This window comes from Ostrea edulis, chromosome 9 (genome assembly GCF_947568905.1).
Source record: "Ostrea edulis chromosome 9, xbOstEdul1.1, whole genome shotgun sequence".
In the NCBI taxonomy this organism is placed as follows: Eukaryota; Metazoa; Mollusca; class Bivalvia; order Ostreida; family Ostreidae; genus Ostrea; species Ostrea edulis.
The window spans coordinates 74477718-74504605 of record NC_079172.1 but is presented as its reverse complement, the minus strand read 5'-3'; the positions used below and the strand labels follow the sequence as shown (position 1 = coordinate 74504605).

Below are 26888 nucleotides of genomic sequence, written 5' to 3'. Positions count from 1 at the left end.
CTCACCTTATCATCGAATTCTGCAAACATTGATTTTTTGATAATGAATTTCAATCTCAGTTAACCTGCAATAGACTGCATTTTGTAAACTAGCACTGTGTCACTTGATTGTGATCCAAGCCACAGCAGACTGTTTTTTTTATCCAAACTCAAACCTGAGAAGGTGTATAAATCCTCTTTCTCTATGGCAAGAAATCCCAGGAAATGACCATCCTGATCAATGATGTGCACTTTGTTAGCGAATAGGTCAATGACTAAAATACGACACAGACTGTCTGTGCTAATTGCATTTGGTTCAAATCCCGGTTCAGATTGACCTGTGTAGTTAAAACGAAAGTTTCCGCTGTGGTCTGTAATTACCAAAGCATCTTTCGAAGAGTCAGAAACAATGACATCCCCATTGCTATTTTCTGTGATATACTGAGGATATTCATACAGGTCTTGGTTTTCTTTGTACATGTATGTCCATTTGACCTGGAACGTTTTCTCTCCATACTGGTTGTATCGCTTCAACATGGCTATCTGACCCAGGGGATTTCTACTCCACATACCAATCAGCAGATCTCCCCTTTGATGAGAAGAATACACACAACATGGGATCCATGGCACATGAAATGAAATGTCCAAGGTTTCCATGGTAAAATCTTTTGATACTTTCTTGACTGTTTTGTCTTCATCAATGTAAATGAAATCACCGTCTTTTGTCACAGTATGACTTCCCAAACCATTGGCAAGACCTTTTCTCTGATGATGTACATCGCCGTTGGTATCCATGAGGTAAAGATTGCCATTGAAATCACTGACCCAGGCTCTTTCTGGTGACACTGGGAACACATGACTAACCCTTACCGACCTTGGCATACTGAATGAGGTTGCAAAAGAAGCATTGAATTGCACAATACACAGGGATTCTGTGTCAGTGAATGAACTGATCCCAGATGCCCCTTCTCTTTGTTTTTTTTTAAACTCCAGGTCAAACTCCAACTTTCCAAACAGGTCATATACATCATTTATACTGTTTTTTCTTTCATGGAAATTGGGAAGTTCAAATTCCGCTTTTTCCAAAGGAAACTTTTCCAAAGGGTTGCTTAGCCATTCAATCAGTGCCTGTGCTGGTGATTCTACCATTTCATCTGATCTATTCAACATGTTGGATATATAGTCATCAAGGTCCTTGCATTCCTCTCTTCTATGTTCATGCATGAAATTTTCAAATTCCTCAAGCTTTGCAATATTTTTTTGTAAGACAGTGTTAACGAGTTTGTGAAGATCTTGGGATTTTGAAATCATTCTGGAACGAATTCCATTAATGTCCAATACTACCTTATCCTTTTTGGCCTCAACATAGCTTTTTCTGGTAAGCCCATTTCGTATATATTTATTGAGTTCTTGAAGCTTTGCATGAGACATTTCTTTGATGTTTATAAAGCTGTGATCCTTGTGATAAGAGCTGTTTTTGCACTGTATACAAACAGGTAGTTGACACTGCTGGCAGGCAAGGCTGTAATGGTGGCCTGGATGTTGTCCACATATTTCTTTTTCATGACTTTGTTCATGAAAGGGTAAAATACTGGGTTGATGCTCTTCTTCTAAAAAATAATAATGCAAAACGTTTAAGAAAATAAAATATCCCTTGACGATAGCACAGCCTATGGTAAATGTACCCATCAGTTTTGTGGCTCAGCCTTCACTGTTCCAGCCCCATTTGTGTCTTGGTAACATTAAACCTAATGTATAAAGATAGGTACATGCAGTGACTCATACTTCGCCAAACACTTGCCTTTAAGAAGTAAACGTGAAGTTGTTTCAGAGGAAGTCTTAAAAAACAAAGAAATACTAGGGGCATGATAAAGAACCTTCACTGCTGTGAACCAAAGTCTTAAAGGTCTGAATCTGTGGCATTTAGACTAAAGCTGGTGACATCTTGATATTGGTGAAAAATTCTAGAAGGCACCGGAAAGGTCCTGTGTTCCAAGTATCAAAAAGCAGAGGTGCACTCATTTGTAGTTTTAAAAAGGTACAATGGTAATTGTTTGATTAGTCACTGGTGGAAAGGTTTTGTCAAAGGGGTTAATCAAAGCCCATCTGCAACTACTATAGTATTAAGAAACCACTGAACATTATTGTCTACCTGAGCAATTATATTTCCCTGTAAAAAATTGAAATCTTCTTCAGGCCCCATATGGGACCCAATAAGTCATTGTATGTACAAACTTGAATCTACACTAAATGAGAATGCTTTCATATTAATCTGACATCGTACCGTTGCGGTTCTTGAGAAGAAATTTGTTTTAAAGAATATTCATATTCCTTTTAATTGAAATCCAAGAGTCTTTAGTTGAATTGTGTCATCATGAGAAGAAATTTGAATTTACATTACATAAGGATGCTTGCACATTGATTTGACAAACTGTGCCTTCGTGTTTCTTAAGAATCTATTACAGGCAAATTAAATTGTCGCAAAGATAGCACCCTATCAATACAAGAGTTGTCAGAAGTCAACATAGCTCGCTGGGAAGCATGACTCTAGTTAACCTATCGTTCAAAAGGTTAAGTTTTTGAAAAAATAGGTCGAAGTCCAAGGTTACTAGGTAAAATGTTTTGATACCATATCAAAGGCCTGGTCATGAGGCATTTAAATATGAATTATCAAATCCCTATCCCTTGGTTCAAAAGATACAGCCAATGTTAATGAGGCATCTATATTTGAAACATTAAAGCCCTGTCACTCTAGGTTCAAAGGATATAACCAAGGTTAAAGTTTTTTAACAGTAGATCAAAGTTCAAGGTAAAGGTCATTAAGTCAAATGTCTTCTACCAAAACAAAGGTCTTTTCATAAGGCATCAATATGTAAAACATCAAAACCCTATCCCTATTGGCTCAAAAGATATAATCCAGGTTAAAGTTTTTAAAAGTAAGTCAAAGTCCACAGGTCACTAGGTCTAAAGTACCACAGCAAAGGTCTCTTTTTGAGGCATCTATATGTAAATATCAAAACTCTATTCCCCTTGGTTCAAAAGATATAGCCCAGATTAAAGTTTTTGAATAGTAGATCAGTCCAAGGTCAAGGTCACTAGATCAAAAGTCTTGGTGCTAAAATAAAGGTCTCTTTAAGAGACATCTATATGTGAAATATCAAAACCCTACCCCCTTCGTTCAAAAGATATAACCCAGGTTAAAGTTTTTGATGCAGACTCCGTGACCTCTACGATATTGTTATGCATGTACATTTAAAAACAAGGGTACTGCCAATGGTACATTATACGCCCGTGATAAGCTAATATAGGGTGTTTTTCTTACACCATAGTTTGTAGAACTTGGCTTCAAGAAGTAAAAGCAATCATCAGCGTGTGACATACTTTTTTGCATCGTTAAAAAACGACAAATCATGTACTCTCTTTATGTAATATTTTCATTTGGCATAAGATGTATGTATACTAAGTTTGATGGTCCTAGCACCAACAATTCAGTCTGTATCCTGCCACTACGACCTTGACCTTTGACCTTGAGAAACAATAGGCATTCCCCACTTGGCATTAAGTGTATGTGTACCAAATTTTACGGTCCTAGTCCCAACAGTTTGGTCTGTTACTGCTCGCAAGGTTTTCCTACTAAGTGATACTGCGAAGTTAACCTTTAACCTTGATAAATGATAGGTATCGTCCTCTTATTATGGTGATACAATGCCCTGGAGCTTATGGTTCAGTTTGTATCCTGCCTACAAAGTTTTCCTACTAAGTAATACTGTGACCTTGACCTTTAAAAACAATAGCCATCTTTCCCTCATCAGGTGATTAAATGTACCAAGTTGCAATATCCTGGTGCGTTACAGTTCGGTTTGCATCCTGCCTACAAGGTATTCCGACTAAATGATACTGTGACCTTGACCTTGAAAAATAAAAGGCATATTTCTCTCATCAGGTGATTAAATGTACTAAGTTGCAATATCCTGGAGCTTACGGTTCGGTTTGTTCCCTGCCTACAAGGTTTTCCTACTAAGTGACACTGTGACCTTGACTTTCACCTTTAACCTTGAAAAACAATAGGCATCTTCCTCTCATCATGGTGATCAAATATACTAAGTTACAATATCCTTGAGCTTATGGTCTGGTCTGCATCTTGCCCACAAGTTTTCAGACAGATGGTAAGACAGACGGACAATGCCATACCATAATACGTCACGTCTTCGACTGGCGTATACAAATCATATAACCCAGAAAATTGAGGCCCGTGAGCCACAATGCTCACCTTAGTCAACCTAGTCCTGCTATTCTTCAGAAGATTTTATTTAAAAATTACCCTGTTTATTCCCATGATTTAAAAAAAAAACCCAAATAAAGTCATGACTTAACCCAACTTGAATCCATATAACATAAGGATATCATAAATTACCATATATTAATGAATCATGTATAATTTTATCCCTGATTTCAGCCCCACCCGAACCCCATGATCCATATTTTCAGAAAATTCAAAGTTTACTCCATACCGTCTAATGCATAACTAAATATAATTTCTTTCATTTGAAGTTGGTGAATTAGACTGAAATTATTTTCTTTTGTTCGAATGATGAATAATTATGAGGTAGGCGAAAAGTATTCATTCTGATGATTCCTGATGACATGAGAAAGCCGTAGAACGAGCCGTCCATAGCAGATATACTAGCTGAGATTAATGCTGACATGAATTAACAAATATAGTCTAATTCTATATGTCCGCCATATTTCTCTGCTAATCCGCCATATTAGTTGGATATTTTATTGTTATATGTATCAGGGTTCGCATGGTATATAAGTGGACGAGTTTTGCTACGCTTCATTTCACATCAGTGTCTTCGATTTACCTGTGCGGGTATCTTCAACAGGTAACACTTACATCTTCGATACTAATTTATAGGACATCAAGAAAAAATGAAATCACGTTTTGAAACACCAAGCAGTGCTCAAAATTACAATAAACATATCGTACAGTAGTAAATCATTCTAATAGCTTTGGATAAATAAATATAGAATGCCTTTTCTTTACGTGAACGTGCGTACATTTGCAGTAAATATGTCAAAACTATACAAAAACGCAGAGAAATCTTTCATCTATTATCTATTGATAAAATGGAATAAGCAAAGGGTATAAAATCTATACCATTCACACTTACTTCAAGCAAAATGCAAATACATAAATGCTACTGTACTTATAGACATGGCATGGTCATGTATGCTTGCCATGGAAAAACATCGAATGCGGACGACTATTTACCTGGGTCTACTCGTAATATCTCTAAAGGACCGCAGATGTGCGTGTACACTTGTCGAAAATACTCTAAGTAGTAGTAAAACTCCCTTTATTTGCATAATCCATGAAACTCCATTTGTATTCCAACAGTAAATACCATTGTCCATTGTACAGACTGCAACACATTTAGCCCGTGCCGATCAGCTATCTTCAATCAAGGGAAGTATCAGAGTATAATATTTACCCTGTATTGTGTATGAATGCTTATATCGTATGATTTACTGGTCAGAGTATTGCAGATTTATAAATTAGGGAATGATTTAGGTACATAAATTGTTTATGCATATATAATTTGCATAATACAACACTGTAGGAATGTATGGGATGAGAGAGAGAGAGAGAGAGAGAGAGAGAGAGAGAGAGAGAGAGAGAGAGAGGATTCAACCGATGATCTTGTAATAATAATAATCGATGATCTTGTAATAATTGCGCTCAAATTATATTGTTAATTCAATATTAGAGAACAGTAACTCAATATTGCTCTCATTAATTGATAATACAGATTTATTTGATTCATTTAAAGCACGCAATAATTAAAAATTAAACATATCTTTAAATAATGTTATTTACAATTACTTCATTTTATGCTAATTTGGCATTCAATAGATCTTATATATTTATGACATTTTGTGTTATTACATTCTGAGTTGAACTCTACGCAAATTGTACTAATGTAAATTGTAATAATTGAGTTTATCATATTATGTGACGTTATCAAGCACATAGAATCAAGGGGAGGGGACAAGAGTGTCTGTCCCCCACCTTTCATAACAATATCAATTTTGTTATTTTGTAATACAAATAAAAGATATATTGGGTGAAAACCCCCTCCCCCAACTTGAAAGTTCACACACCACCACCAATAAAGAAAATGAAGATATTATGAGGCACTCATAGTAGAGGATTCTAGCCACCCCATCCCACCCCCAACGATTGAAGAAAATGAAGTGTAGGGGAAATTGTTGAGAGAGAGAGAGAGAGAGAGAGAGAGAGAGAGAGAGAGAGAGAGAGAGAGAGAGATCTTAAATGGAACATGTCTGTTCTCTTGTTTCTGTTGGTCACCCAAGCCACCCAAATTTTTGTGTTTTTGTTTTAATATTCAATGCTCCATCCCAAGTATGGTAACTGACACACTGTATTCAGAAAACCCTTGATTGTTAACCAATCATTGATAATTATTGGTCTAATAATTAGGAATACAAAGGCACAGTTACTCAACTATGAAGCTTGGATTTGGGGTGTACCATTGAAGTTATCTGGTACACACACAAATCTTTTGTTCAAGGTGTGAAACATGTACTAAGTCAAGTTCCCAATACATTCACATGTAAAACTTTGATCCCCTTTTGTGGCCCCACCCTAACCCCAAGGGTCATCATTTTTATATAGCTGAATTTCCACTTCGTCAGAAAGCTAATTTTCTGTAAATTTCAGCCCAATGGTTCTTGAGAAGATTTTAAAATGACCCCACCCTATTTTTATGATTATGTCCCCTAAGGATGATTTGTATCCAGTTTGATTGAAATTGGCCCTGTGGTTCTGGAGAAGATTTTTGAATCCTATACAGGGTTCGAAATTAACTTTTTCAAGCACTAGTCCGTACGGACTAGTAATTGTTGATGTTCACTAGTCAGCAAAGCATTTCACTAGTTCGTCCAGTATATAATAAAATGATCTTCATTTTATTCAATAGTATTTAATCAAATCAAACACATCACAGTTGCAAACAATTCAATTTCTGACACCTATAGAAGAAAAAGAGACCACCATATTTTATTTCGTATTCAATATCTTCAGAAGCATACGTCAATATTAACCTCCGAGTTAATCCTTTTATAAATGTCCATAAGTGCGTTCGAGATCGTTTTTGGTGCTCAGATCTTAAAGTCACAAGAGTTCGAAATTTTATCAATAAAGTAAAAACAATTCACTCGATTGACCAAGTCATGAGCTATAGTGTTATGAACTACTGTGTTAGAGTCACGAATGTCGAGAAAATGTGCGCACAAACGTGCATGTTCTCAGACCACACTACTTGCAATTCTTGCACCTAGAACACGTTCTCGTGATGTGTACTCAGCGTTCGGAATCGGCAGGAATTTGACAATTTGTGCTCGTTCGAAGAACGTCGGTCTCGAACACACTCCATGTGGTAGGAAGATCAGGCTGTCATAGTCATGCAAACACTTGACCATGCAGGTAATCAACCATCAGTTCAAACATCTAAGAGACTCAGACAAATCTTGCTAAAAATCTTTACCAATTCAAGATTGATTTCTGGATTTTCACTAGTCCATACGGACTAGTACTATAGAGAGTTCACTAGTCTGACACGTTTTTTACTAGTCTCGGACTTACGGACATGAGTTAATTTCGAACCCTGCTATACATGTATATCAACATGTAAAACTTTGATCCTGTAATGTGGCCCCATCCTACCCTCAGGGGCCATGATCTAAGCAAATTTGAATCTACTCTATATCAGGAAGCTTTCACTTGAATATCCACTCCTATGGCTCGGTGGTTCTTGAGAAGAAGATTTTTAAAGATTTTCCCTATATATTCGTATGTAAAACTTTGATCCCCTATTGTGGCCTCACCCTATGCCATGGGTCAAACTTGAATATCCACTATGTCAGGAAGCTTTCATGTAAACTTCAGCTTTTCTGGTCCAGTGGTTCTTGAGAAGATTTTCAAATGACCGCACTCTATTTTTGCACTTTTGTGATTATCTCCCCTTTGAAAGAGACATGGCCCTTCATTTGAACAACCGCCACAGTGGTCTAGATGTTGGTGCGTTCGCCCTGCATGTGGGAGGCCGGGGTTCGACAGACCCAAGTCATTACAGTTCCATCGCCAAACGCTCGGCATGAATGTCACTGGTCCTCAGAGATTACCTTAACAAGAGGCCCATGGGCCTAGAATCACTCTTCTGATACATTGTAGAACAGGCAAAAATTCTCACTAACCAAGATTCATCAATTAACAAGGTTTTAAAGACCTATCACATGATAGTGTATGAAGGGGATATCATACAGTACACTATTAGATTAGGCAATCAAAATAATTACAAAATGAAGTTACTTAACCTACATGCATATCTGGGTAGTACATATTTTTCTTCTACATGAATTTTTTCAAGGGACATAGATAGAGACGGTTGGGGTGCTAAATACCGAATTTACTATGCATACAATTAGAACAAGGGGATCGCATTGTATTTTGTCCAATTTTTAATGCAATCATATTTCATGCCATTGTTGGAGAATGGTTCTTAAAACCAATATCAACAAAATTACTTTTTAACTTTTTCAGCTCTGTTGAAATAAAAAAAACAAAGAGTGAGTTAAGTGAAGGTTTGATGATCCTTGGGTTTTTAGTTTGAAAGATGTATAGATTTGCAAATAAAGAAGCAAAAGTAGGTCACAGTGACTTACCTTTTAGCTGGCACACTCTGAGAAGCCAAGATGCATCAACTTAATAAGTTTGATGGATCTAAGCCACTTAGTATCTGAAATATCTAAATATAGCCATGATATTCAAAAAGTATATCACAGTGACCTACTTCTTAATTGACACACTCCAAGTACTCAAGATACATCAACTGAAACAGGTTCATGATTCTAGGCCTCTTAACATTTGATTTAGATATAGCTTTGAAGTTAAAAAAGACGATCAAGGTGACCTAATTTATAGTCTGCACACTCCGAGGACTCAAGATGCTTTAACTGACAAAGTTTGATAATGTTAAGTCAAATAGTACCTGAAAATTTAAATGTAACTGTCCAAAAGTAGGTCACAGTGACCTACTTTTGGTCGACACACTGAAGACTCAAGATGCATCAACTGACAAGTCAAATAGTATTTAAATATAGCAGTCAAATTCCAAAAGAAGGCTACAGTGACCTACTTTTTGGTCGACACACTCCAAAGACTCAAGATGCATCAACTGATAAAGTTTGATAATTGAAGTCCAATAGTATCTGAAATATTCAGATATAAACATCAAATTCCAAAAGTAGGTCACAGTGACCTACTTTTTGGTCGACACACTCTGAAGACTCAAGACCCATCAACTGACAAAGTTTGATGATTGTAAGTCGAATAGTATCTGAAATATTTAAATATAGCCGTCAAAATCCAAAAACAGGTCACGGTGACCTACTTTTTAGTCAACACATTCTGAAGACTCAACATGCATCAACTGACAAAGTTTGATAATTGTAAGTCAAATAGTATCTGAAATATTAAAATATAGCCGTCAAATTCCAAAAGTAGGTCATGGTGACCTACTTTTTGCTCAACAAACTATGAAGACTCAAGATGCATCAACAGACAAAGTTTGATGATCCTAGCTTTCATAGTGTCCAAAATATGCATCTAAAATTAAAAATGTGAAATTTGAATGTCTGCAAAATTCAAAAAGTAGGTCACTGTGACCTACTTTTTAAAATAAATATGTTGCGAGGCCTCTAGACGCATCAACTTACAAGGTTTTACGATTCTAAACCTCTCGGTATCTGAAGTAACAACCTAAAATGTATTCATAAATGATTTGCCATAAAATTCAGAAAATAGATCATGGTGACATACTTTTCACATGACACACTTCAAGGTCCCATGATCCATCAACTGACAACTTTTGATGAACATAGGCTCAAAAGTGTCTAAGATATGCATCAAAATCCATTTAATAATAATTACCTGTGAAATTCAAGAAGTATGTCACCATGACCTACTTTTGAGACAACATGATATTAGGTTCTAAGATGCATCAACTGACAAAATTTGATGATCCAAGTCCTTATACTAAGCAAAATATCAAAGTTTTAACAAAACAAAATTTAAGGTCAACTTTGAAGTGACCTTGAGACCACACCCTTTGCCCCAGGATGATGCCTTGAACATTTTTTTTATCTACAACCTATCCTTATCCTTATGCATAAGTTTGGTGATAATTTGCCCAGTGGTTCTTGAGAAGATTTTTTAGCAACCACTACTTTTGTTTGCATTTTCCTAATTATCTCACCTTGTTAAAGGGTCACAACCCTAGTTTTAGTATAAATGAAAGCCCTTGGGCCAAGGATACCCTGTGACAAATTTGACAAAAATTGGCCAAGGGGTTCTTGAGATATAGCCCTTTTTCCAAAAAAGTTGATGCACACTGCACGCCAAACATATGGACATATGATTAGCTCTTTGAGCCTTCGGCTCAGAAGAGCTAAAAATGGATGTCCCGTGTCAAAGTAGGTGTGGCACACTAAAGAACCCTCACTGCTCAATGGCCATAAGCACTGAGCAAATTAGGTCTAAATTGGAAGCACCTTCTTCACAAGTCTTGGTGACGTCTCCATATGAGTTTGCACATTAATGAACCCTCACTGCTACAACTGGTGACATATCATGAGTGATTAATCATTGAAGGAGTGTAAAACAAACAACCACCCTTAAATAGCTTAGGAAATATTGTAAAAAGTCAGTTTTTTAAAAGTAGGTCAAACTCAAAGGTCAAGGTAAAAAACTTTGATAAAAAAGATAGTTCTTGTTACAAAGAATACAAATATTAAATATGAGAGCCCTATCACTTCATTTGAATAAACTTAAATTCACTTTTCCCAAACATATACATTGCTTTGTGGCAGGTTTGGCTGAAATGAGCAATTTGTGGTTCTTGAGAAGTAATAAATGCTTTAAAAAGTTTATGAGCGGACAGATAGATGAACACCAGACAAAAAGGTGATCAGAATAGCTCATTAACAAACCCACTATGTCTACCCTTTGATGGGGAGAAATAATATAACTACTCACTGAAAGAATAATAAACAATTGATTTCTGTCAAAGGAGTTCCGCAAAATGAGGCATCCCCTCACAATGTAGGCAATCAGTGAATGCAGATTCACGGTGACATTGACCTTAAATCAATAGCGTCGCAATACCCAGCACTAGTTCTTCCTCTCTTAATAAGAAAGCTACAGGTGAAGTACCAATAAATTAAGTATATATTATGGCTTGTAGAGTATCTATAAACTTTCTATGAAGTCCTGTATCAACCTTGACCTTTGGACCCTAAAATCAGTACAGTTTTTCCTCTCTTAAAAACAAAGCAAGATGTGAAGTATCAAATCAATCGAGCAAAAAATGAAGCATGTATAGAATGTCTATAAGATAACACACACACTGCCCTGCCCACCATAAATAAGTATACACTTACCAAAACAAGAGGTACTGTGAGCAATGCTCACTAAGAATACCCCCCGCTTACCCCAATCTCCCAAAGGGTGTTGGTAATAGGTATAAACTACCTCTTTTCTGAGTGTAAAAAACAAATGGCATGACAAACCGAACCATATTGCTACTTTGATGTCCAGTGCGCATTACCTTTGACCTTTTGACCCCAACATCGATAGGGAACATCTTCATCCCTTGGGTAGTCCATATGTATGATATGGTGACTGTAGGTGGAAAGGATAACGCTTTAGAGCCCGGAAACCATATTGCTACTTCGATGTCCAGTGTGCGTGACCTTTGACCTTTTGACCCCAAATTCGATAGGGAACATCTTCATCCCATGGGTAGTCCATATATATGATATGGTGACGGTAGGTGGAAAGGATAACGCTTTAGAGCCCGGAAACCATATTGCTACTTCGATGTCCAGTGCGCTTGACCTTTGACCTTTTGACCCCAAAATCGATAGGGAACATCTTCATCCCATGGGTAGACCATATATATGATATGGTGACGGTAGGTGGAAAGGATAATGCTTTAGAGCCCGGAAACCATTGCGTCTACAGACGGACGGACAGACAGACGGACAACCCGATTCCAGTATACCCCCCCGCAACTTGTTGCGGGGGGTATAATAAGTTACTTGCACATACAAAACATGGGTTACATCATAGATACAGATTTTTCTATGCAAAATACATAACTCTTACATATAAATAAAAAACATTAGGCTTTTAACTTTTTATATCCCATTTTTTTTATTAAAATACTTTCATTTTCTGAATCTTTGAATTTTCTAAAAACAGATATTATGCAAACTTTAATCTTGAAACCATTTCAGACTACTTAATAATACATATTATTGTGTATTTAATGTGTACTTTTATAAGATCTTTTGATTTTTCACCTTAAATAAATCAACATCACAATTTCACAGACTAAGCCAACAAGAGGCCCACAGGCTTATCGGTCACCTGAATACTAGTGAAAAAGTATCACTACTTCCATGAGCTATGAAATCTAGAAAAAATTTCCTGTTCTGAATATCTAAGCTAAATTCTAATGTTCAGCAACAGTATAAAACAAGATGTGTTCTTAAAACTTTACTGCCCTCAAAAGTGCATACACTAATGAAAGGCTTTAAATAATAGGTGTATTAACATTATAACATCAAAATATATGACTAATTTGGACTCATCCTAAAGTCATAACCAATTGCAATAGGTCACCTGAGTAAATCAGGTGACCTAAAAATATTGAATGTCCATTATTGTTTCACATGCATTGAAGTTGTTTACTGAGCTAAATTGAAAGTTATACACAGTGAATTCAACTCTTTATCATTATATTAAATATACTTTATTCCAAAATCAGTAAAAGGCTTATGTGTATACACATCTATGGTGGGTAGTGTACAATCACCCTCACACGAACGGTCCCATTAATATATATCCTCTTGCAATAAATTGCGAGGGGATAGTTGATGTAATCACTAATATCTGAAGTAATAACTACTTAATGATTTCTATGATAATGATTATTCATTGATTTCTGTCATACTTATTCATTGACTTCTGTAATGATAATGATTCATTGATTTCTGTAATAATGATTTTTCATTGCTTTCTGTAATGATAATGATTCATTGATTTCTGTAAGAATGATTATTCATTGATTTCTGTAATAATGATTGTTCATTGATTTCTGTAATAATGATTATTCATTGATTTCTGTAAGAATGATTGTTCATTGATTTCTGTAATAATGATTATTCATTGATTTCTGTAATAATGATTATTCATTGATTTCTGTAATAATGATTATTCATTGATTTCTGTAATAATGATTATTGATTTATTCCTGTTATAATGATTACTTACTAATATCTGTTGTAAGTTCCTTATCGTTCAGATAAATCATCAAATCGTCAGCATGTAGATTAAAGCTGGCCAGAAACGGAGGGTAGAGCAATACAGATAGGATTAGTTTCCCAATCTCTCCTCTCTCCAAATCCTGCATGTAGAGGTCATATTCTCTTTCTGAGGAAAAGGTTAACTTCAGTAGTAAGCTGCCCTGTGAAACCTCAAATTCAGCACCATACTTTTTCTTTAATCTCATAGTAAAGTAGAGAAATTTTGCTAAAATTTCCATTGCATTTTCTTTCAAATTCGCATATCTTGTTATTTTCTGATGCAATTCTTCAAAAAATGGGTTAGACGCCAATGTTGATCTCTCTTCCTCGTTATTGCGTATGAATTCCTCTACTGATTCATACAGTAATTCTATTTGTGAGTCTGATGTTTTTTCTGTGATGCTATTTATCATGCAGTTCAGAATGGAAATGCTCGTGTCAGTTAATGTTTCAGCAAACTTCCTCTTTTGTGGATTCCTGGCTTCAATCCTCACAGTTTCCTCTACACAGTGATCTACAATAAAACACAGATACTACAATCAGCTACAACAAAGTGTTACTTCTACACAGAGAGCTACAATAAAACACAGATACTACAATCAGCTACAACAAAGTGTTACTTCTACACAGAGATCTACAATAAAACACAGATACTGCAGTCAGCTACAACAAAGTGTTACTTCTACACAGGGAGCTACAATAAAACACAGATACTGCAGTCAGCTACAACAAAGTGTTACTTCTACACAGGGAGCTACAATAAAACACAGATACTGCTGTCAGCTACTACGAAGTGTTACTTCTACACAGAGAGCTACAATAAAACACAAATACTACAATCAGCTACAACAAAGTGTTACTTCTACACAGAGAGCTACAATAAAACACAAATACTGCAGTCAGCTATAACAAAGTGTTACTTCTACACAGAGATCTACAATAAAACAGATACTGTAGTCAGCCACAACAATGTTACTTCTACACAGAGATCTACAATAAAACACAGATGCTGTTGTCAGCTACAACAAAGTGTTACTTCTACACAGAGAGCTACAATAAAACACAGATACTGCTGTCAGCTACTACGAAGTGTTACTTCTACACAGAGAGCTACAATAAAACACAAATACTACAATCACCTACAACAAAGTGTTACTTCTACATAGGGGGCTACAATAAAACACAGATACTGCAGTCAGCTACAACACTGTTACTTCTACACAGAGAGCTACAATAAAACACAGATACTACAATCAGCTACAACACTGTTACTTCTACACAGAGAGCTACAATAAAACACAGATACTACAGTCAGCTACAACAAAGTGTTATTTCTACACAAGGAGCTACAATAAAACACAAATACTGCAGTCAGCTACAACAAAGTGTTCTACACAGAGAGCTACAATAAAACACAGATACTGCAGTCAGCTACAACACTGTTACTTCTACACAGAGAGCTACAATAAAACACAGATACTACAATCAGCTACAACAAAGTGTTACTTCTACACAGAGAGCTATAATAAAACACAAATACTACAGTCAGCTACAACAAAGTGTTATTTCTACACAAGGAGCTACAATAAAACACAAATACTGCAGTCAACTATAACAAAGTGTTATTTCTACACAGAGAGCTACAATAAAACACAAATACTGCAGTCAGCTTCAACAAAGTGTTACTTCCCCTAAGGAGAGAAAGAATATTTGGTCCTCTGTGTGGTCGATGGACAATATTACAATCTCACAAATGGTAGATTTGATTATTGTCACTACAGGTCTAAAATTTTAGGAGCAATATGATGTTTGAGACACGACTCTGTTGCATCAATGATCATAATAGTGTTTAAGGGTAAACAATAGCATAAGTAAATATATCAGGGATGTGACTGAATTCCTCAGAAATCAGAACAAGAGGCCCATGGCCACATCGCTCATCCGAGTCACTTTGGCTCATATTGAAAGATTTTTCCTATATATTCACATGTAAATCTTTGATCCTTATAGTGGCCCAACCTACTCTAGGGGGCATGATTTTTATACACTTGAATCTGCACTATGTCAGGAAGCTTTCATGTATATATAAACTTTTCTGGTCCAGTGATTTTTCAGAAGATTTTTAATGATTTTCCTTATATATTTGTATGTAAAATTTCGATTGCCTACGCCTAATCTTACCCTCGGGGACCATGATTTGCACAAACTTGAATCTGCACTATGTCAGGAAGCTTTCGCGCAAATGTAAACTTCTTTGGCCCAATGGTTCTTAAGAGAAAAAGAATTTTGTCTATTTATTAGTTATGTAAAACTTTGATCCCCAATTCTGGCCCAATCCTAGTCCCAGGGGTCATGATTTTAACAAACTTGAATCTGCACTATGTAAGTAAGTTTTCATATTAATCTCAGCTTTTCTGGCTCAGTGGTTCTAGAAGATTTTTCAAGATTTTTCCTATATATTTGTATGTAAAACTTTGATCTCCTACCATCACCTTATCTTACCCCAAGGGCAGGGGCAGAGGTGGGGGGAGGGGCATGATTTTTTCAATCTTGAATCTGCACTATGTCAGGAAGCTTTTGTGTATATTTCCACTTTCCTGACCCAGTAGTTTTTGGGAAAAATATAGATTTTTAAAGATTTTCCCTAGATATCTGTATGTAGAACTTAGATCCCCTAATGTGGCCCCATCTACCTCTGGGGGGTCATGAATTTATAATTAGTTGAATCTGCACTACGTCAGGAAGCTTTCATCTAAATTTCAGCTCTTCTAGCCCAGTGAATCTTGAGAAGAAGATTTTTAGATGACGCCACCCTAATTTTGCATTTTTGTGATTATCTTCCCTTTAAAAAGGGCATGGTCCTTCATTTAAACAATCTTGAAAGCCCTACTTTTTGCCGAATTTGGTTATAATCGACCCAGTGGTTCTAGAGAAGTCGAAAATGTAAAAGTTGACGGACAGACGACAGACAATAGGCGATCAAAAAAGCTCACTTGAGCTTTCAACTCAGGTGAGCTAAAATCTGGTCAAAAGTAGAGGAAAACACCTCATCCTACCTGAAAAAATATCATTTTCTGTCACTTTAGCTTCAACCTAGAGTTTTTCATTTTTTCGAAAACTGAGACGATCAGAGGATTTCCTCTGAAAAGAGGAATAAACCCACCTCTGACATAGGGATATATAAATATCTCTCAAAATGAATTTTTCAACAACTTAACGTATATTTGAATTAGCACTTTATAAATGAATATATATATATATATATATATATATATATATATATATATATATATATAATATGCCATTTTCCTCAAAAGTATCTCCATATAGAGTACACATTCATACATCATATGTTTACAGTATTGTTCTCTCTATAACTGAATTGGTTGCACTTTTCTAATTCATCATTTTGTCTCTGATATCTTCAAAGACAGTTATAATCTGAGTACAAAATTCCATTCCGCTGTACATGTATGCCTGAGACATACTCACTTGAGATTAGACATACAAATTTTATTTTGTATCAGTTTGCTTGGACACATTCATTTTACCTAGAATCATAATTAGATCAATATTAAATCAAGTTCAAAGTTATGCTTATTTTCATTTTATTCAATAAACAGCTTGCAGTGATTGGTCAAATATGTTAATAGGATTTTGGAGTGGTGAATATAAAATTTCATCTTGGTCACACAATTTGTTTGGCCTACTAATTCATTCTCATATCTAGAAATATCTGTGTTGAATGTTGACAACTATGATGTGGATAGCTCTGATTATGACTCGGATGTTTTAAATGTGGTTAATTATTCGGAAGTGAACATGAACAAAATGGCCTAGTACATTTTTGCCGTTATTGCCTTTACACCGAAAGTAGGGGGCGTGTGTACCAATGGAGCCCCACAAGCTTCAGATAAAGTCAGTATTAACAAATATTGTATTGTAAAGCTTACAGTACAAAAATCTTTATTATGGGCTGACTTTAAATGGTGGCATCATATCTCTTATAGTAACAAGGTTTAGTTTCTTTCGATTTTAACACAGGGTTTTGATACAATCTGAACAAACTGGTATATATAGTAAATAGTTTTTAGAATAAACATTTCGCCAAATATTGAAGGAATAGGGAGGAGGAAGTGTATATACATGTATAGACATATCCAGTATTTGATGATCACTGCTGAAGCATAAACCCCGCCCACCCGTATGTCCAAGTTATGATACAATTAATACCAAATATTTCATAAGTAATCTGTAAAAAAAATAATACATAACAAGACAACTGGAAATAAAAGCACAATGAAACAATATAAATATAATTGGGTATGTAACATTGTTTTTCAAAGGGATGGGGGACAAGGTGAAGTTGATTTTCAGCCCTGAAATTGGTCACGGTACACCAGTGAAGTTGAAATGTGAATTGATTTCATGTATGTATTTCTCTGAGAGGGAGGTTGTGACAAAATGTCAGGGCAATGCCTATATTCATTACGAAAAATAATCTGGAAAACAAACACAAGGTGTATCTACAGTACTATAATGATTTGAAGTTTAGAATAGCATTCTAGTTTTTAATCTCCTGCAGCTGAATAACAAGGAAATACAATGATAATGTGTCCAGCTTTAAATCTGCTCTTGCGGGGTGATTTGCAATGTTAAGGTCATGATTTTTATGGTTAATCTATTATAATGCTTTATCTAGGTTTTAATCCCTGTAATTCTAATTCATAAGTTTGGTCAATGATAAAACAGTGAAAATTAAACTGCAGCTGTATTTATTATTGGAAAGAAGTTTCGATCAACTAACTAACAAGAGGTCCATGGGCCACATCGCTCACCTGAGTCACCTTGGTCCATATCAGAAGATTTTCCATATCTATTTGCATGTAAAACCGTAGTCCCTATTATGGCCCCAAACCTACCCCTGGAGGCCATGGTTTTTGCAAACTTGAATCTACACTATGTCAGAAAGCTTTCATGTAAATGTGAACTTCTTTGGCCCAATGGTTCTTGAGAAGAAGATTTTTAAAGATTTCCCCATATATTTGTATGTAAAACTTTGATCCCCTATTGTGGCCCCATCCTACCCCAGGGGGGCATGATTTTAACAAACCTGAATCTATACTACATCAGAAAGCTTTCATATAAATCTCAGCTTTTCTGGCTTAGTGGTTCTGGGAAGAAGATTTTTAAAGATTTTTCCTATATATTTGTATGTAAAACTTTGACCCCCTATTGTGACCCCATCCGACCCCCGGGGGCCATGATCTTAACAATTTATAATCTGCACTATATCGGGAAGCTTTCATATAAACCTCAGCTTTTCTGGCTCAGTGGTTCTTGAGAAAATTTTAAAAGATTTTTCCTATAAATTTGTATGTAAAACTTTGATGCCCCCCTTGAGGCCCCATCCAATCCCCGGGGTCCATGATTTTAACAAACTTGAATCTGCACTATATAAAAAAAAAAAAAAAAAAAAAAAAAAAAAAAACTTTGACCCCGTATTGTGGCCTCATCCGATCCCCGGGGGCCATGATTTTAACAATCTAGAATCTGTATTATATCAGGAAGCTTTCATATAAATCTCAGCTTTTCTGGCTCAGTGGTTCTTGGGAAGAAGATTTTTAAAGATTTTTCCTATATATTTGTATGTAAAACTTTGACCCCCTATTGTGGCCCCATCCGACCCCCGGGGGCCATGATTTTAACAATTTAGAATTTGCACTATATCAGGAAGCTTTCATATAAATCTCAGCTTTTCTGGCTCAGTGGTTCTTGAGAAGATTTTTAAAGACTTTTCCTATATATTTGTATGTAAAACTTTGATCCCCTATTGTGGCCCCATCCTACCCCAGGGGGCCATGATTTTAACAATTTAGAATTTGCATTATATAAGGAAGCTTTCATATAAATCTCAGCTTTTCTGGCTCAGTGGTTCTTGAGAAGAAGATTTTTAAAGATTTTTCCTATATATTTCTATGTAAAACTTTGATCCCCTATTGTGGCCCCATCCGACCCCCCGGGGCCAGGATTTTAACAATTTAGAATCTGCATTATATAAGGAAGCTTTCATATAAATCTCAGCTTTTCTGGCTCAGTGGTTCTTGAGAAGTAGATTTTTAAAGATTTTCCCTATATATTTGTATGTAAAACTTTGATCCCCTATTGTGGCCCCATCCGACCCCCAAGGGCCATGATTTTAACAATCTAGAATCTGCATTATATAAGGAAGCTTTCATATAAATCTCAGCTTTTCTGGCTCAGTGGTTCTTGAGAAGTAGATTTTTAAAGATTTTCCCTATATATTTGTATGTAAAACTTTGATCCCCTATTGTGGCCCCATCCGACCCCCAAGGGCCATGATTTTAACAATCTAGAATCTGCATTATATAAGGAAGCTTTCATATAAATCTCAGCTTTTCTGGCTCAGTGGTTCTTGAGAAGAAGATTTTTAAAGATTTTCCCTATATATTTGTATGTAAAACTTTGATCCCCTATTGTGGCCCCATCCGACCCCGTGGGGCCATGATTTTAACAATTTAAAATCTGCACTACCTAATAAAGCTTATCTATAAATTTCATCTTTTCTGGCCCAGTGGTTCTTGAGAAGAAGATTTTTTAATGACCCTACCCGATTTTTACCTTTTCTTGATTATCTCCCCTTGGAAGGTGGCCTGGCCCTTTATTTTAATAATTTAGAATTCCCTTTATCTAAGGATGTTTTGTGCCAACGTTGGTTGAAATTGGCCCAGTGGTTGTTGAGAAGAAGTTGAAAATGTGAAAAGTTTACAGACGGACAGACAGATGGACAGACAGATGGACGGACAGACAGACGGACACCGGAATACGGATGATCAGAAAAGCTCACTTGAGCTTTCAGCTCAGGTGAGCTAAAAAGCTCCCACAAAATAAATAAACATTATTTTTTTTATAATCTATCAAACATGCCTGCATCTTTCTGTGTGTTATTATTTACCTCTGTCTTGAAATAACTCTTCTATACGTTCTCTCATACTTTTCTCAGCAGTGCAGAGATTTTTTATTTTCTCAAGGTATGTGCTTTCCATCTCCATGTCAATAGAACGTACTTCAGCCTCCTTCAGCCTTTGGACATAGTTCTTGCCAAGCAAGGTCTGCATTCTTTTGCAAATGTCTAAAATATTGGACCAGTGTTCCTTGAACTCTGTCTCTGACAATTCTGCCACAGGAACATGTCCATATACTGTGTTTCTTATGAGACGAATTCTCTCAATGTCATCACCAAGAGTTGTCTCCCCATTTCCTGGCATTTGTGATGTTCCCCATCCTTGTGTTGGGGCTGTGACTTTTACACATTTGAGATTGCGCAATAGTGTGTACAAAAGAGTAATGTCGAACTTTTTATACCCATCAGTTTGAGCATTCTGAATCAATGTTGTTTGTTCCGCTGTAAGCCTTTGGTAAAGTGACTTCTGTTGTTGTGCCTTCTGTTGTTTAACTTGATTAAATATTTGATTTGGTGAGATTTCATTTTGAAGTATATCTTGCAACAGTGGTGTCAATTCCTCAATGATGACCAAGCTCAGTCTTGCGAATCTGGTTCTGTCGTATGGGTCAACTGTTTTACTAAGAGCCATTCTGACAATATGATTTCAAAACAAGATTGTATACTCTCAAGATTCTGGCATACATGCTAAGTCAAAATTTGGTGTCAGCTCAGCAGTGATGACCAGATGAGTCTGGTCCTGTCTCTTGGAGATCTTGTCTTATTCAAAGACATTCTGAAAATGTGAAAGCAGTTAATCTAAATACATAGTATGCATGTTTTGAGAATATTCAAAGGTAACTGAGATGATAAATCATAATGTGGGTAATCACAGTTTAATCAAGATCTGAATATTATCATTCTATATTATAGTTTTATTTAATTGTACATGTACTTGCATCATTGATAGATGCAAGTTTTGAAATTCATTCATAAACTTACTTAGTATAGATATTAGATAACTACATAGTAACAATAATGTTTCATCAAAAGTTATCAAAAGTCCTAAATTAGTAAGATTGATCTGATCAGGAAATTTAAATCTAGCCGTGACACTGCTTACCGGTATACTGGAGTTTTGTAAGAGTTAGTGATGACTTTTACAATCAAATGACACTAGCATGACATACGGATGCATTGTAATATAATCTATTATATAAATAATATTTTAAATCCATCATTGATTTAAGAATAATGTAAATGCCAATGGTACATTCTAATGAATTTAATATATACTTATTTGCAACTACAGAAGGTTATTTGTTTTCTCTGTTCATTTTCCATCTATATTTGGAACAGATAATTAAGAGACAATTCACTGCTTTTTACAGTGAAATTGGCCCAGCGGTTGTGGAGAAGTTGAAAATATTTAAAGTTCACAGATGGATGATGGACAAATTTAAATGTGATTACTAGAAAAACCTCACTTTGAGCTTTCTGCTCAGGGGAGCTAAAACTTGAATCAACACAAGTTATGAATAAGTGCATTTCGATATGATTAATGTACGTGGTTCTGCTAATCTGGAAAAAAAATGTTTTTATTAATTTCCTGTATATTCCCATATCAGACTTAGATCTCGATAGTATATCCCCATCCTATTCTGGGGCCCGTGAATTGAACAAACTTAAATTTACACTTCCAGGTTACCTGAAGATTCTTGCTTATCAATGACCTTGGGTGTTGTTCTTGAGAAGAATTTAACAATTAATGTTTCCTTATAAATTCCCATGTAAAACCTCGATTCCTTTTTTGTGGTACTATCTTACCCTCGGGAGCCATGATTTGAACAAACTTCAATCTGCTCTACCTGGGGATGCCTGCATATCAATACGAGTAATCATGACCCTGGTGTTCTTGAGAAGATTTATCCATGCATATCCTCACATACAATTTTGACCCTTATTGTGGTCCCATCCTACTCCTGGGGGCCATGATTTAAACAAACTGGAACCTACGCAATCACTATGTCAAGAAACTTTCTTTTCTGGTCCAGTTGTTCACGTACCTCACCCTTGTTGATTATAGCTCTCCTTTGGACAAACTTGAATTTCCTTTACCCAAGGAGGATTTGTGTCAAGTTTGTTTTAAAATGACCCAGCTAGTGGTTCTCGAGAAAAAGATTTTTAAATGATGCCACAAAACTTTTACTAAATTAAATTCTCAATTTCTGCAATTCAAAAAGGGTGCTGCACTTTACTTAAACAAATTTATATCATCCTCACCTATTAAGCATGCTATTGACAAGTTTGGTTGAAATTTGCTCTGTGGTTCTTGAGAAGAAGTCAAAAACGCTAAAAGTTCTCAGATGTTCACTTTTTTGCAACGCCACGCCAGAATGGTGCATCATATAATTATCTTCATTACAATATTTGGCTTCAAGTTTATGTTAGAGAAATAGTTCTATTGTCTTCAAAGTTTGTTTACAAGAATTGCTAAGGTGGCAAAATTCTGTTTTGACGGCACACGACACTAAAGTTACTCAGGACGTGCGAATCGGTTCCACATCACACAGCTGACATTTCATCTCTTTCTCGTGTAAGTATTACTATGCGTGAAACATTGGGGAGTAACTCCGAAATATGATTTAGTCTGACCTCCATGATTTTTAGGCGGACCTCCATGATTTTTAGGCGTACCCCCCCCCCCCCCAAACCCCTCCATTTCTTCTATTTTCATCCTCCAACTTTGTATAATATATCTTTCTCTGACCAGAAATGTACATGCATGTTACTTTTCATCATTACCATATATTATAATGGTATGAATCGTTGAACTGATTATAAAATCCATGGGGAAATTATGCTAGCAGCCTTGACTTTATTAGTGTGGTACTAGTACTGTTTGGTAGTTTATTTTACACAACCATTATAGAGCCTGACTGGGATCTTTCAAACAGGTTTTAATACAAAATGCATGCAATTTTACTTTGAAGATTATTAAAGCTGATCAGTCATTAAAAAAGTTAATATTTAAACATCACCTTACGACACCCCCCCCCCCCCTTTTTTTTTAAAACATGTAATATAAACACGACAGTATTTACTACAAATAACCCGGCCAATCGGTTACAAATTTTCTAATCAGTTAACATTTTATCAACCGAGTAATCGGTTAACCAGCTAATCGTTGTTAAACATAGTATTTAATACATGCATATACATGTATACATGTCTTTAAACCAACTAAACTTTGGATACATACCGTCCCGCACGAACGACAACTCGTACAAGTAGGACTTACGAAAATCCGGAATATTTTCCTATAAACTTGAAGGTTCCTATATTTTCCCTATAAGTCATTAAAATCCCTGTAAAGCCCTGTATATCCAAAGAATGACATCCCTATTTTCAAAAAATGATTTTAAAAATCCAGGAGCTGATTCTAAATTAATATTCAATTAAATAGTTAAGATGAGAATAGCTATGATGATTGTAAAAGAACTGCCTATTGGATTGAAAACTGTCCACATCTGAAAGGATTTTGTCTTTGTGTTTACTATTATTTCTTCTCCAGTAAGATACTATGCTTGCTAGATTTTTATGCAAAAACAATAAACTTTTATACAAATTCTTCTATAAAAATCCTATTTATTCCTTTAAATCTGCTATAAAAATCCCTATATTTGCCCTATAAATTACCCCAAAAAATTCCTATAACCCTATATGTTTTAGACCAAAAGTGGCTTAAGTCACATCCTGAAATATGAAAAGTTTACGGACAAACGGACGACAGACAAAAGGCGATCAGAATAGCCCACTTGAGCTTTCAGCTCAGGGGAGGTAAAAATAGGGGACATGTCCCCCATCCACCCCTGATTCAAGGGGAGGTAAAAATAAAGGACATGTCCCCCATCCACCCCTGATTCAATGTGCCTGAATTGTTATCATGCAATTATTCTCAGATGAGAATCTCGTAAATTGTTAAATCTTCCGTATATATATAAAATAAGTTCAAACCAAAAAGGATGGAAATTATTTTCTCAGACCGTCCGCGATAGAATTGTCCACACTCAGTTGTGCATTGTGACATCAAATGGATGAAATCACGAATGATATAAACATCTTCACACCTGAAAGCACACAGATGCCCAGGGTAGGTGATTGACAGCTAGGCCGGTGTTAAGCATTAATCTACTTATCTTTATCTTTTTTGTTTGCATTTCCAAAGGTGCAATGCATAATACCACTTAGAAAAATAAATGGTGGGGATTTTATTCAACTGTCTATCACAACCACACTCACACATAGTAGTTGTTGGGTTTTTTTTTTTGCGAGTTTTGTACCAAGAGGAATGTGTTATGAGCTATCTGGCCACCGGCGATAAGTACCCGGGCTCCCTGAATCTCTAGTCAGGTGCTCTACCAACTGAGCTACCTGGCCACCGGCGATAAGTACCCGGGCTCCCTGAATATCTAGTCAGGTGCTCTACCAACTGAGCTATCTGGCCAACGGCGATCAAACCCGGCTGACTAGTGTCTGATTTGTTTTTATTTCTACAGAAACTAGGTATATCTTAAGTGGAATAGATCTAATACACAGACGTACTGATTTAAAGTTTAAAGGGACTGCTTCACGATTTTTGATAAAAATATTTTTCATTTTTGATGTTAAACATTAGAAATATAACTCATTTAATGTTGACAGCCAAAATTTTGACCTTCTGAATGCAAGAATGAAAGCAATATTTTAGCCTTAAATATGTGTTATGTAAACAAAGACTCAGAGTCTTTTTATGTTAACAAACAATATTGATTTTGTAATATAATGCATCTTAATTTTGCATAGTTACAAATTTTAACGTTTAGATGACACATTTCATCTCAAAAATCCTTGAAATATGAAATATATATAATACTTTCATCGATATCCATTTCTTTTGAAAATTTCGTAAACAATAGCATACCGCAATATTTGTTTACAAAACAAATAATAAACTCTCTAAAATGAGCTTCTGTGATGATGTATAACCTTAATATTCATGTAAAATCTTTCAAACACATTAGACAGTAGATTTTGATCATTAAAAGTGAAAAACAAAATTTTGGGTAAAATCGTGAATGTCGGATTGGATCAGTCAACGTTTGAATCGGCCTACAGTAGTTTCAAACATTTCCATGATTTGGAACTGACGGTGTGATTCGTAACCAGACTGGATTTGTAACTGAGCTATGAACTTGGTTATGGAAAATGCAAAGACCGGTGACATTTGCAACAATTTTCAGTTAATTTAATTCATTTTTCATTTGATGAAATTTTAATCTTCTCACAAGTCTCGATTGAAGCCTAAATTATCTTTGTGGTACCGCCAGCAATCGTTCATGAAAATGTGATCCAGAACTTGGTAAAGGACAGTTTATCTAGTCTTGAAATAGCAATTAAACATGTATTTACATGTACAAATAGAATTTAAAATGTATTCACTGAATTTTGTTCTCCATTTATTCATGAAATAATGAACTTGTATACACAATGTCATCTTCGCAAGCCAAGTGTCCGATTTGCTAACTCTAATCTGAGTTGTGAGCAAGCGAATTGGACACACTTGGCTTGGAGTTGCGAAGATGACACAATGCTTTGGAAATATATTATTACATTTGTCGTAAAAACAATTACAAAAACACTATTATACAGTGAATATTTTACTAAATTATCAATACATGTATTTAAAAATAGAATATTGGTTAATTTACATGTTCAATACAGAAGTTTAAGAATGCAAAAAATTAAAAAAAAAACTATAAATAGTAAACAGGTAAATAGCTCGCTCGCCCCAATTTAAAAAAAAAAATTGGTCATTTGTCCGAAGAACAAGAAATTTTACTGATGTCTTGGATTGAATGCAATCGTTTCATTGCGATATTCAGATCCGAGCTAAATGATACATAGGCCTATCCTACTTTCGTTTTCATGACTAATTTATTCTGACAGGTTGATTGCTTCTATTTCTTAATATTATAACAATAATGCATGCATGCAAGACGATTCGAAGTCGGCAACTAGGTATACATCATTAATTAGAATATCCATACTTACCTGGATACCATCAGACTTATATAGAATGTGTCTTTTAATTTTATCGCAATCGCAATTTTATCCGCTCTCCTTCCCATTCGTGCTCTCTAAGGGGACGGTATAAAAGTAGTCCCTGGGACTATAGCCCCGAGGTGTTCAAATAAACCTGTTTGTCTGTTAGTTAGAAAGATAAGTTGTTGATCTTCTCTTTGGTACATATCGTCTGATTTACGCTTTAATCAAACCACAGATATGAAAACCTTGAATGAAAAAGAATATAAGTCTAATCAGTGATTGGGAATAATTAATTTTGATTGTTGAAAACCTAAAAGCGGTACTCAACTTTTCATATTTGTTTGACTACGGGATATAGTCGTTACATAATTTTGGTGGCAGCTTTTTATGTATAATAAAGTTTGTGA

The 26888-nt window shown here is 35.6% G+C and overlaps 1 protein-coding gene across 1 annotated transcript; it reads right to left on the bottom strand.

The window, feature by feature from the left end:
• On the bottom strand, positions 1-26580 carry LOC125680246 (uncharacterized). The gene is made up of 4 exons (XM_056150871.1): positions 26488-26580; positions 20407-21190; positions 13399-13944; positions 1-1588 (listed from the first exon to the last, which is right to left on the bottom strand). The coding sequence occupies exons 2-4, from the start codon at positions 21044-21046 to the stop codon at positions 60-62; spliced, it is 2715 nt and encodes a 904-aa protein (XP_056006846.1). The 5' UTR covers positions 21047-21190; positions 26488-26580; the 3' UTR covers positions 1-59.
• Between the last annotated feature and the right edge of the window lie 308 nt (positions 26581-26888).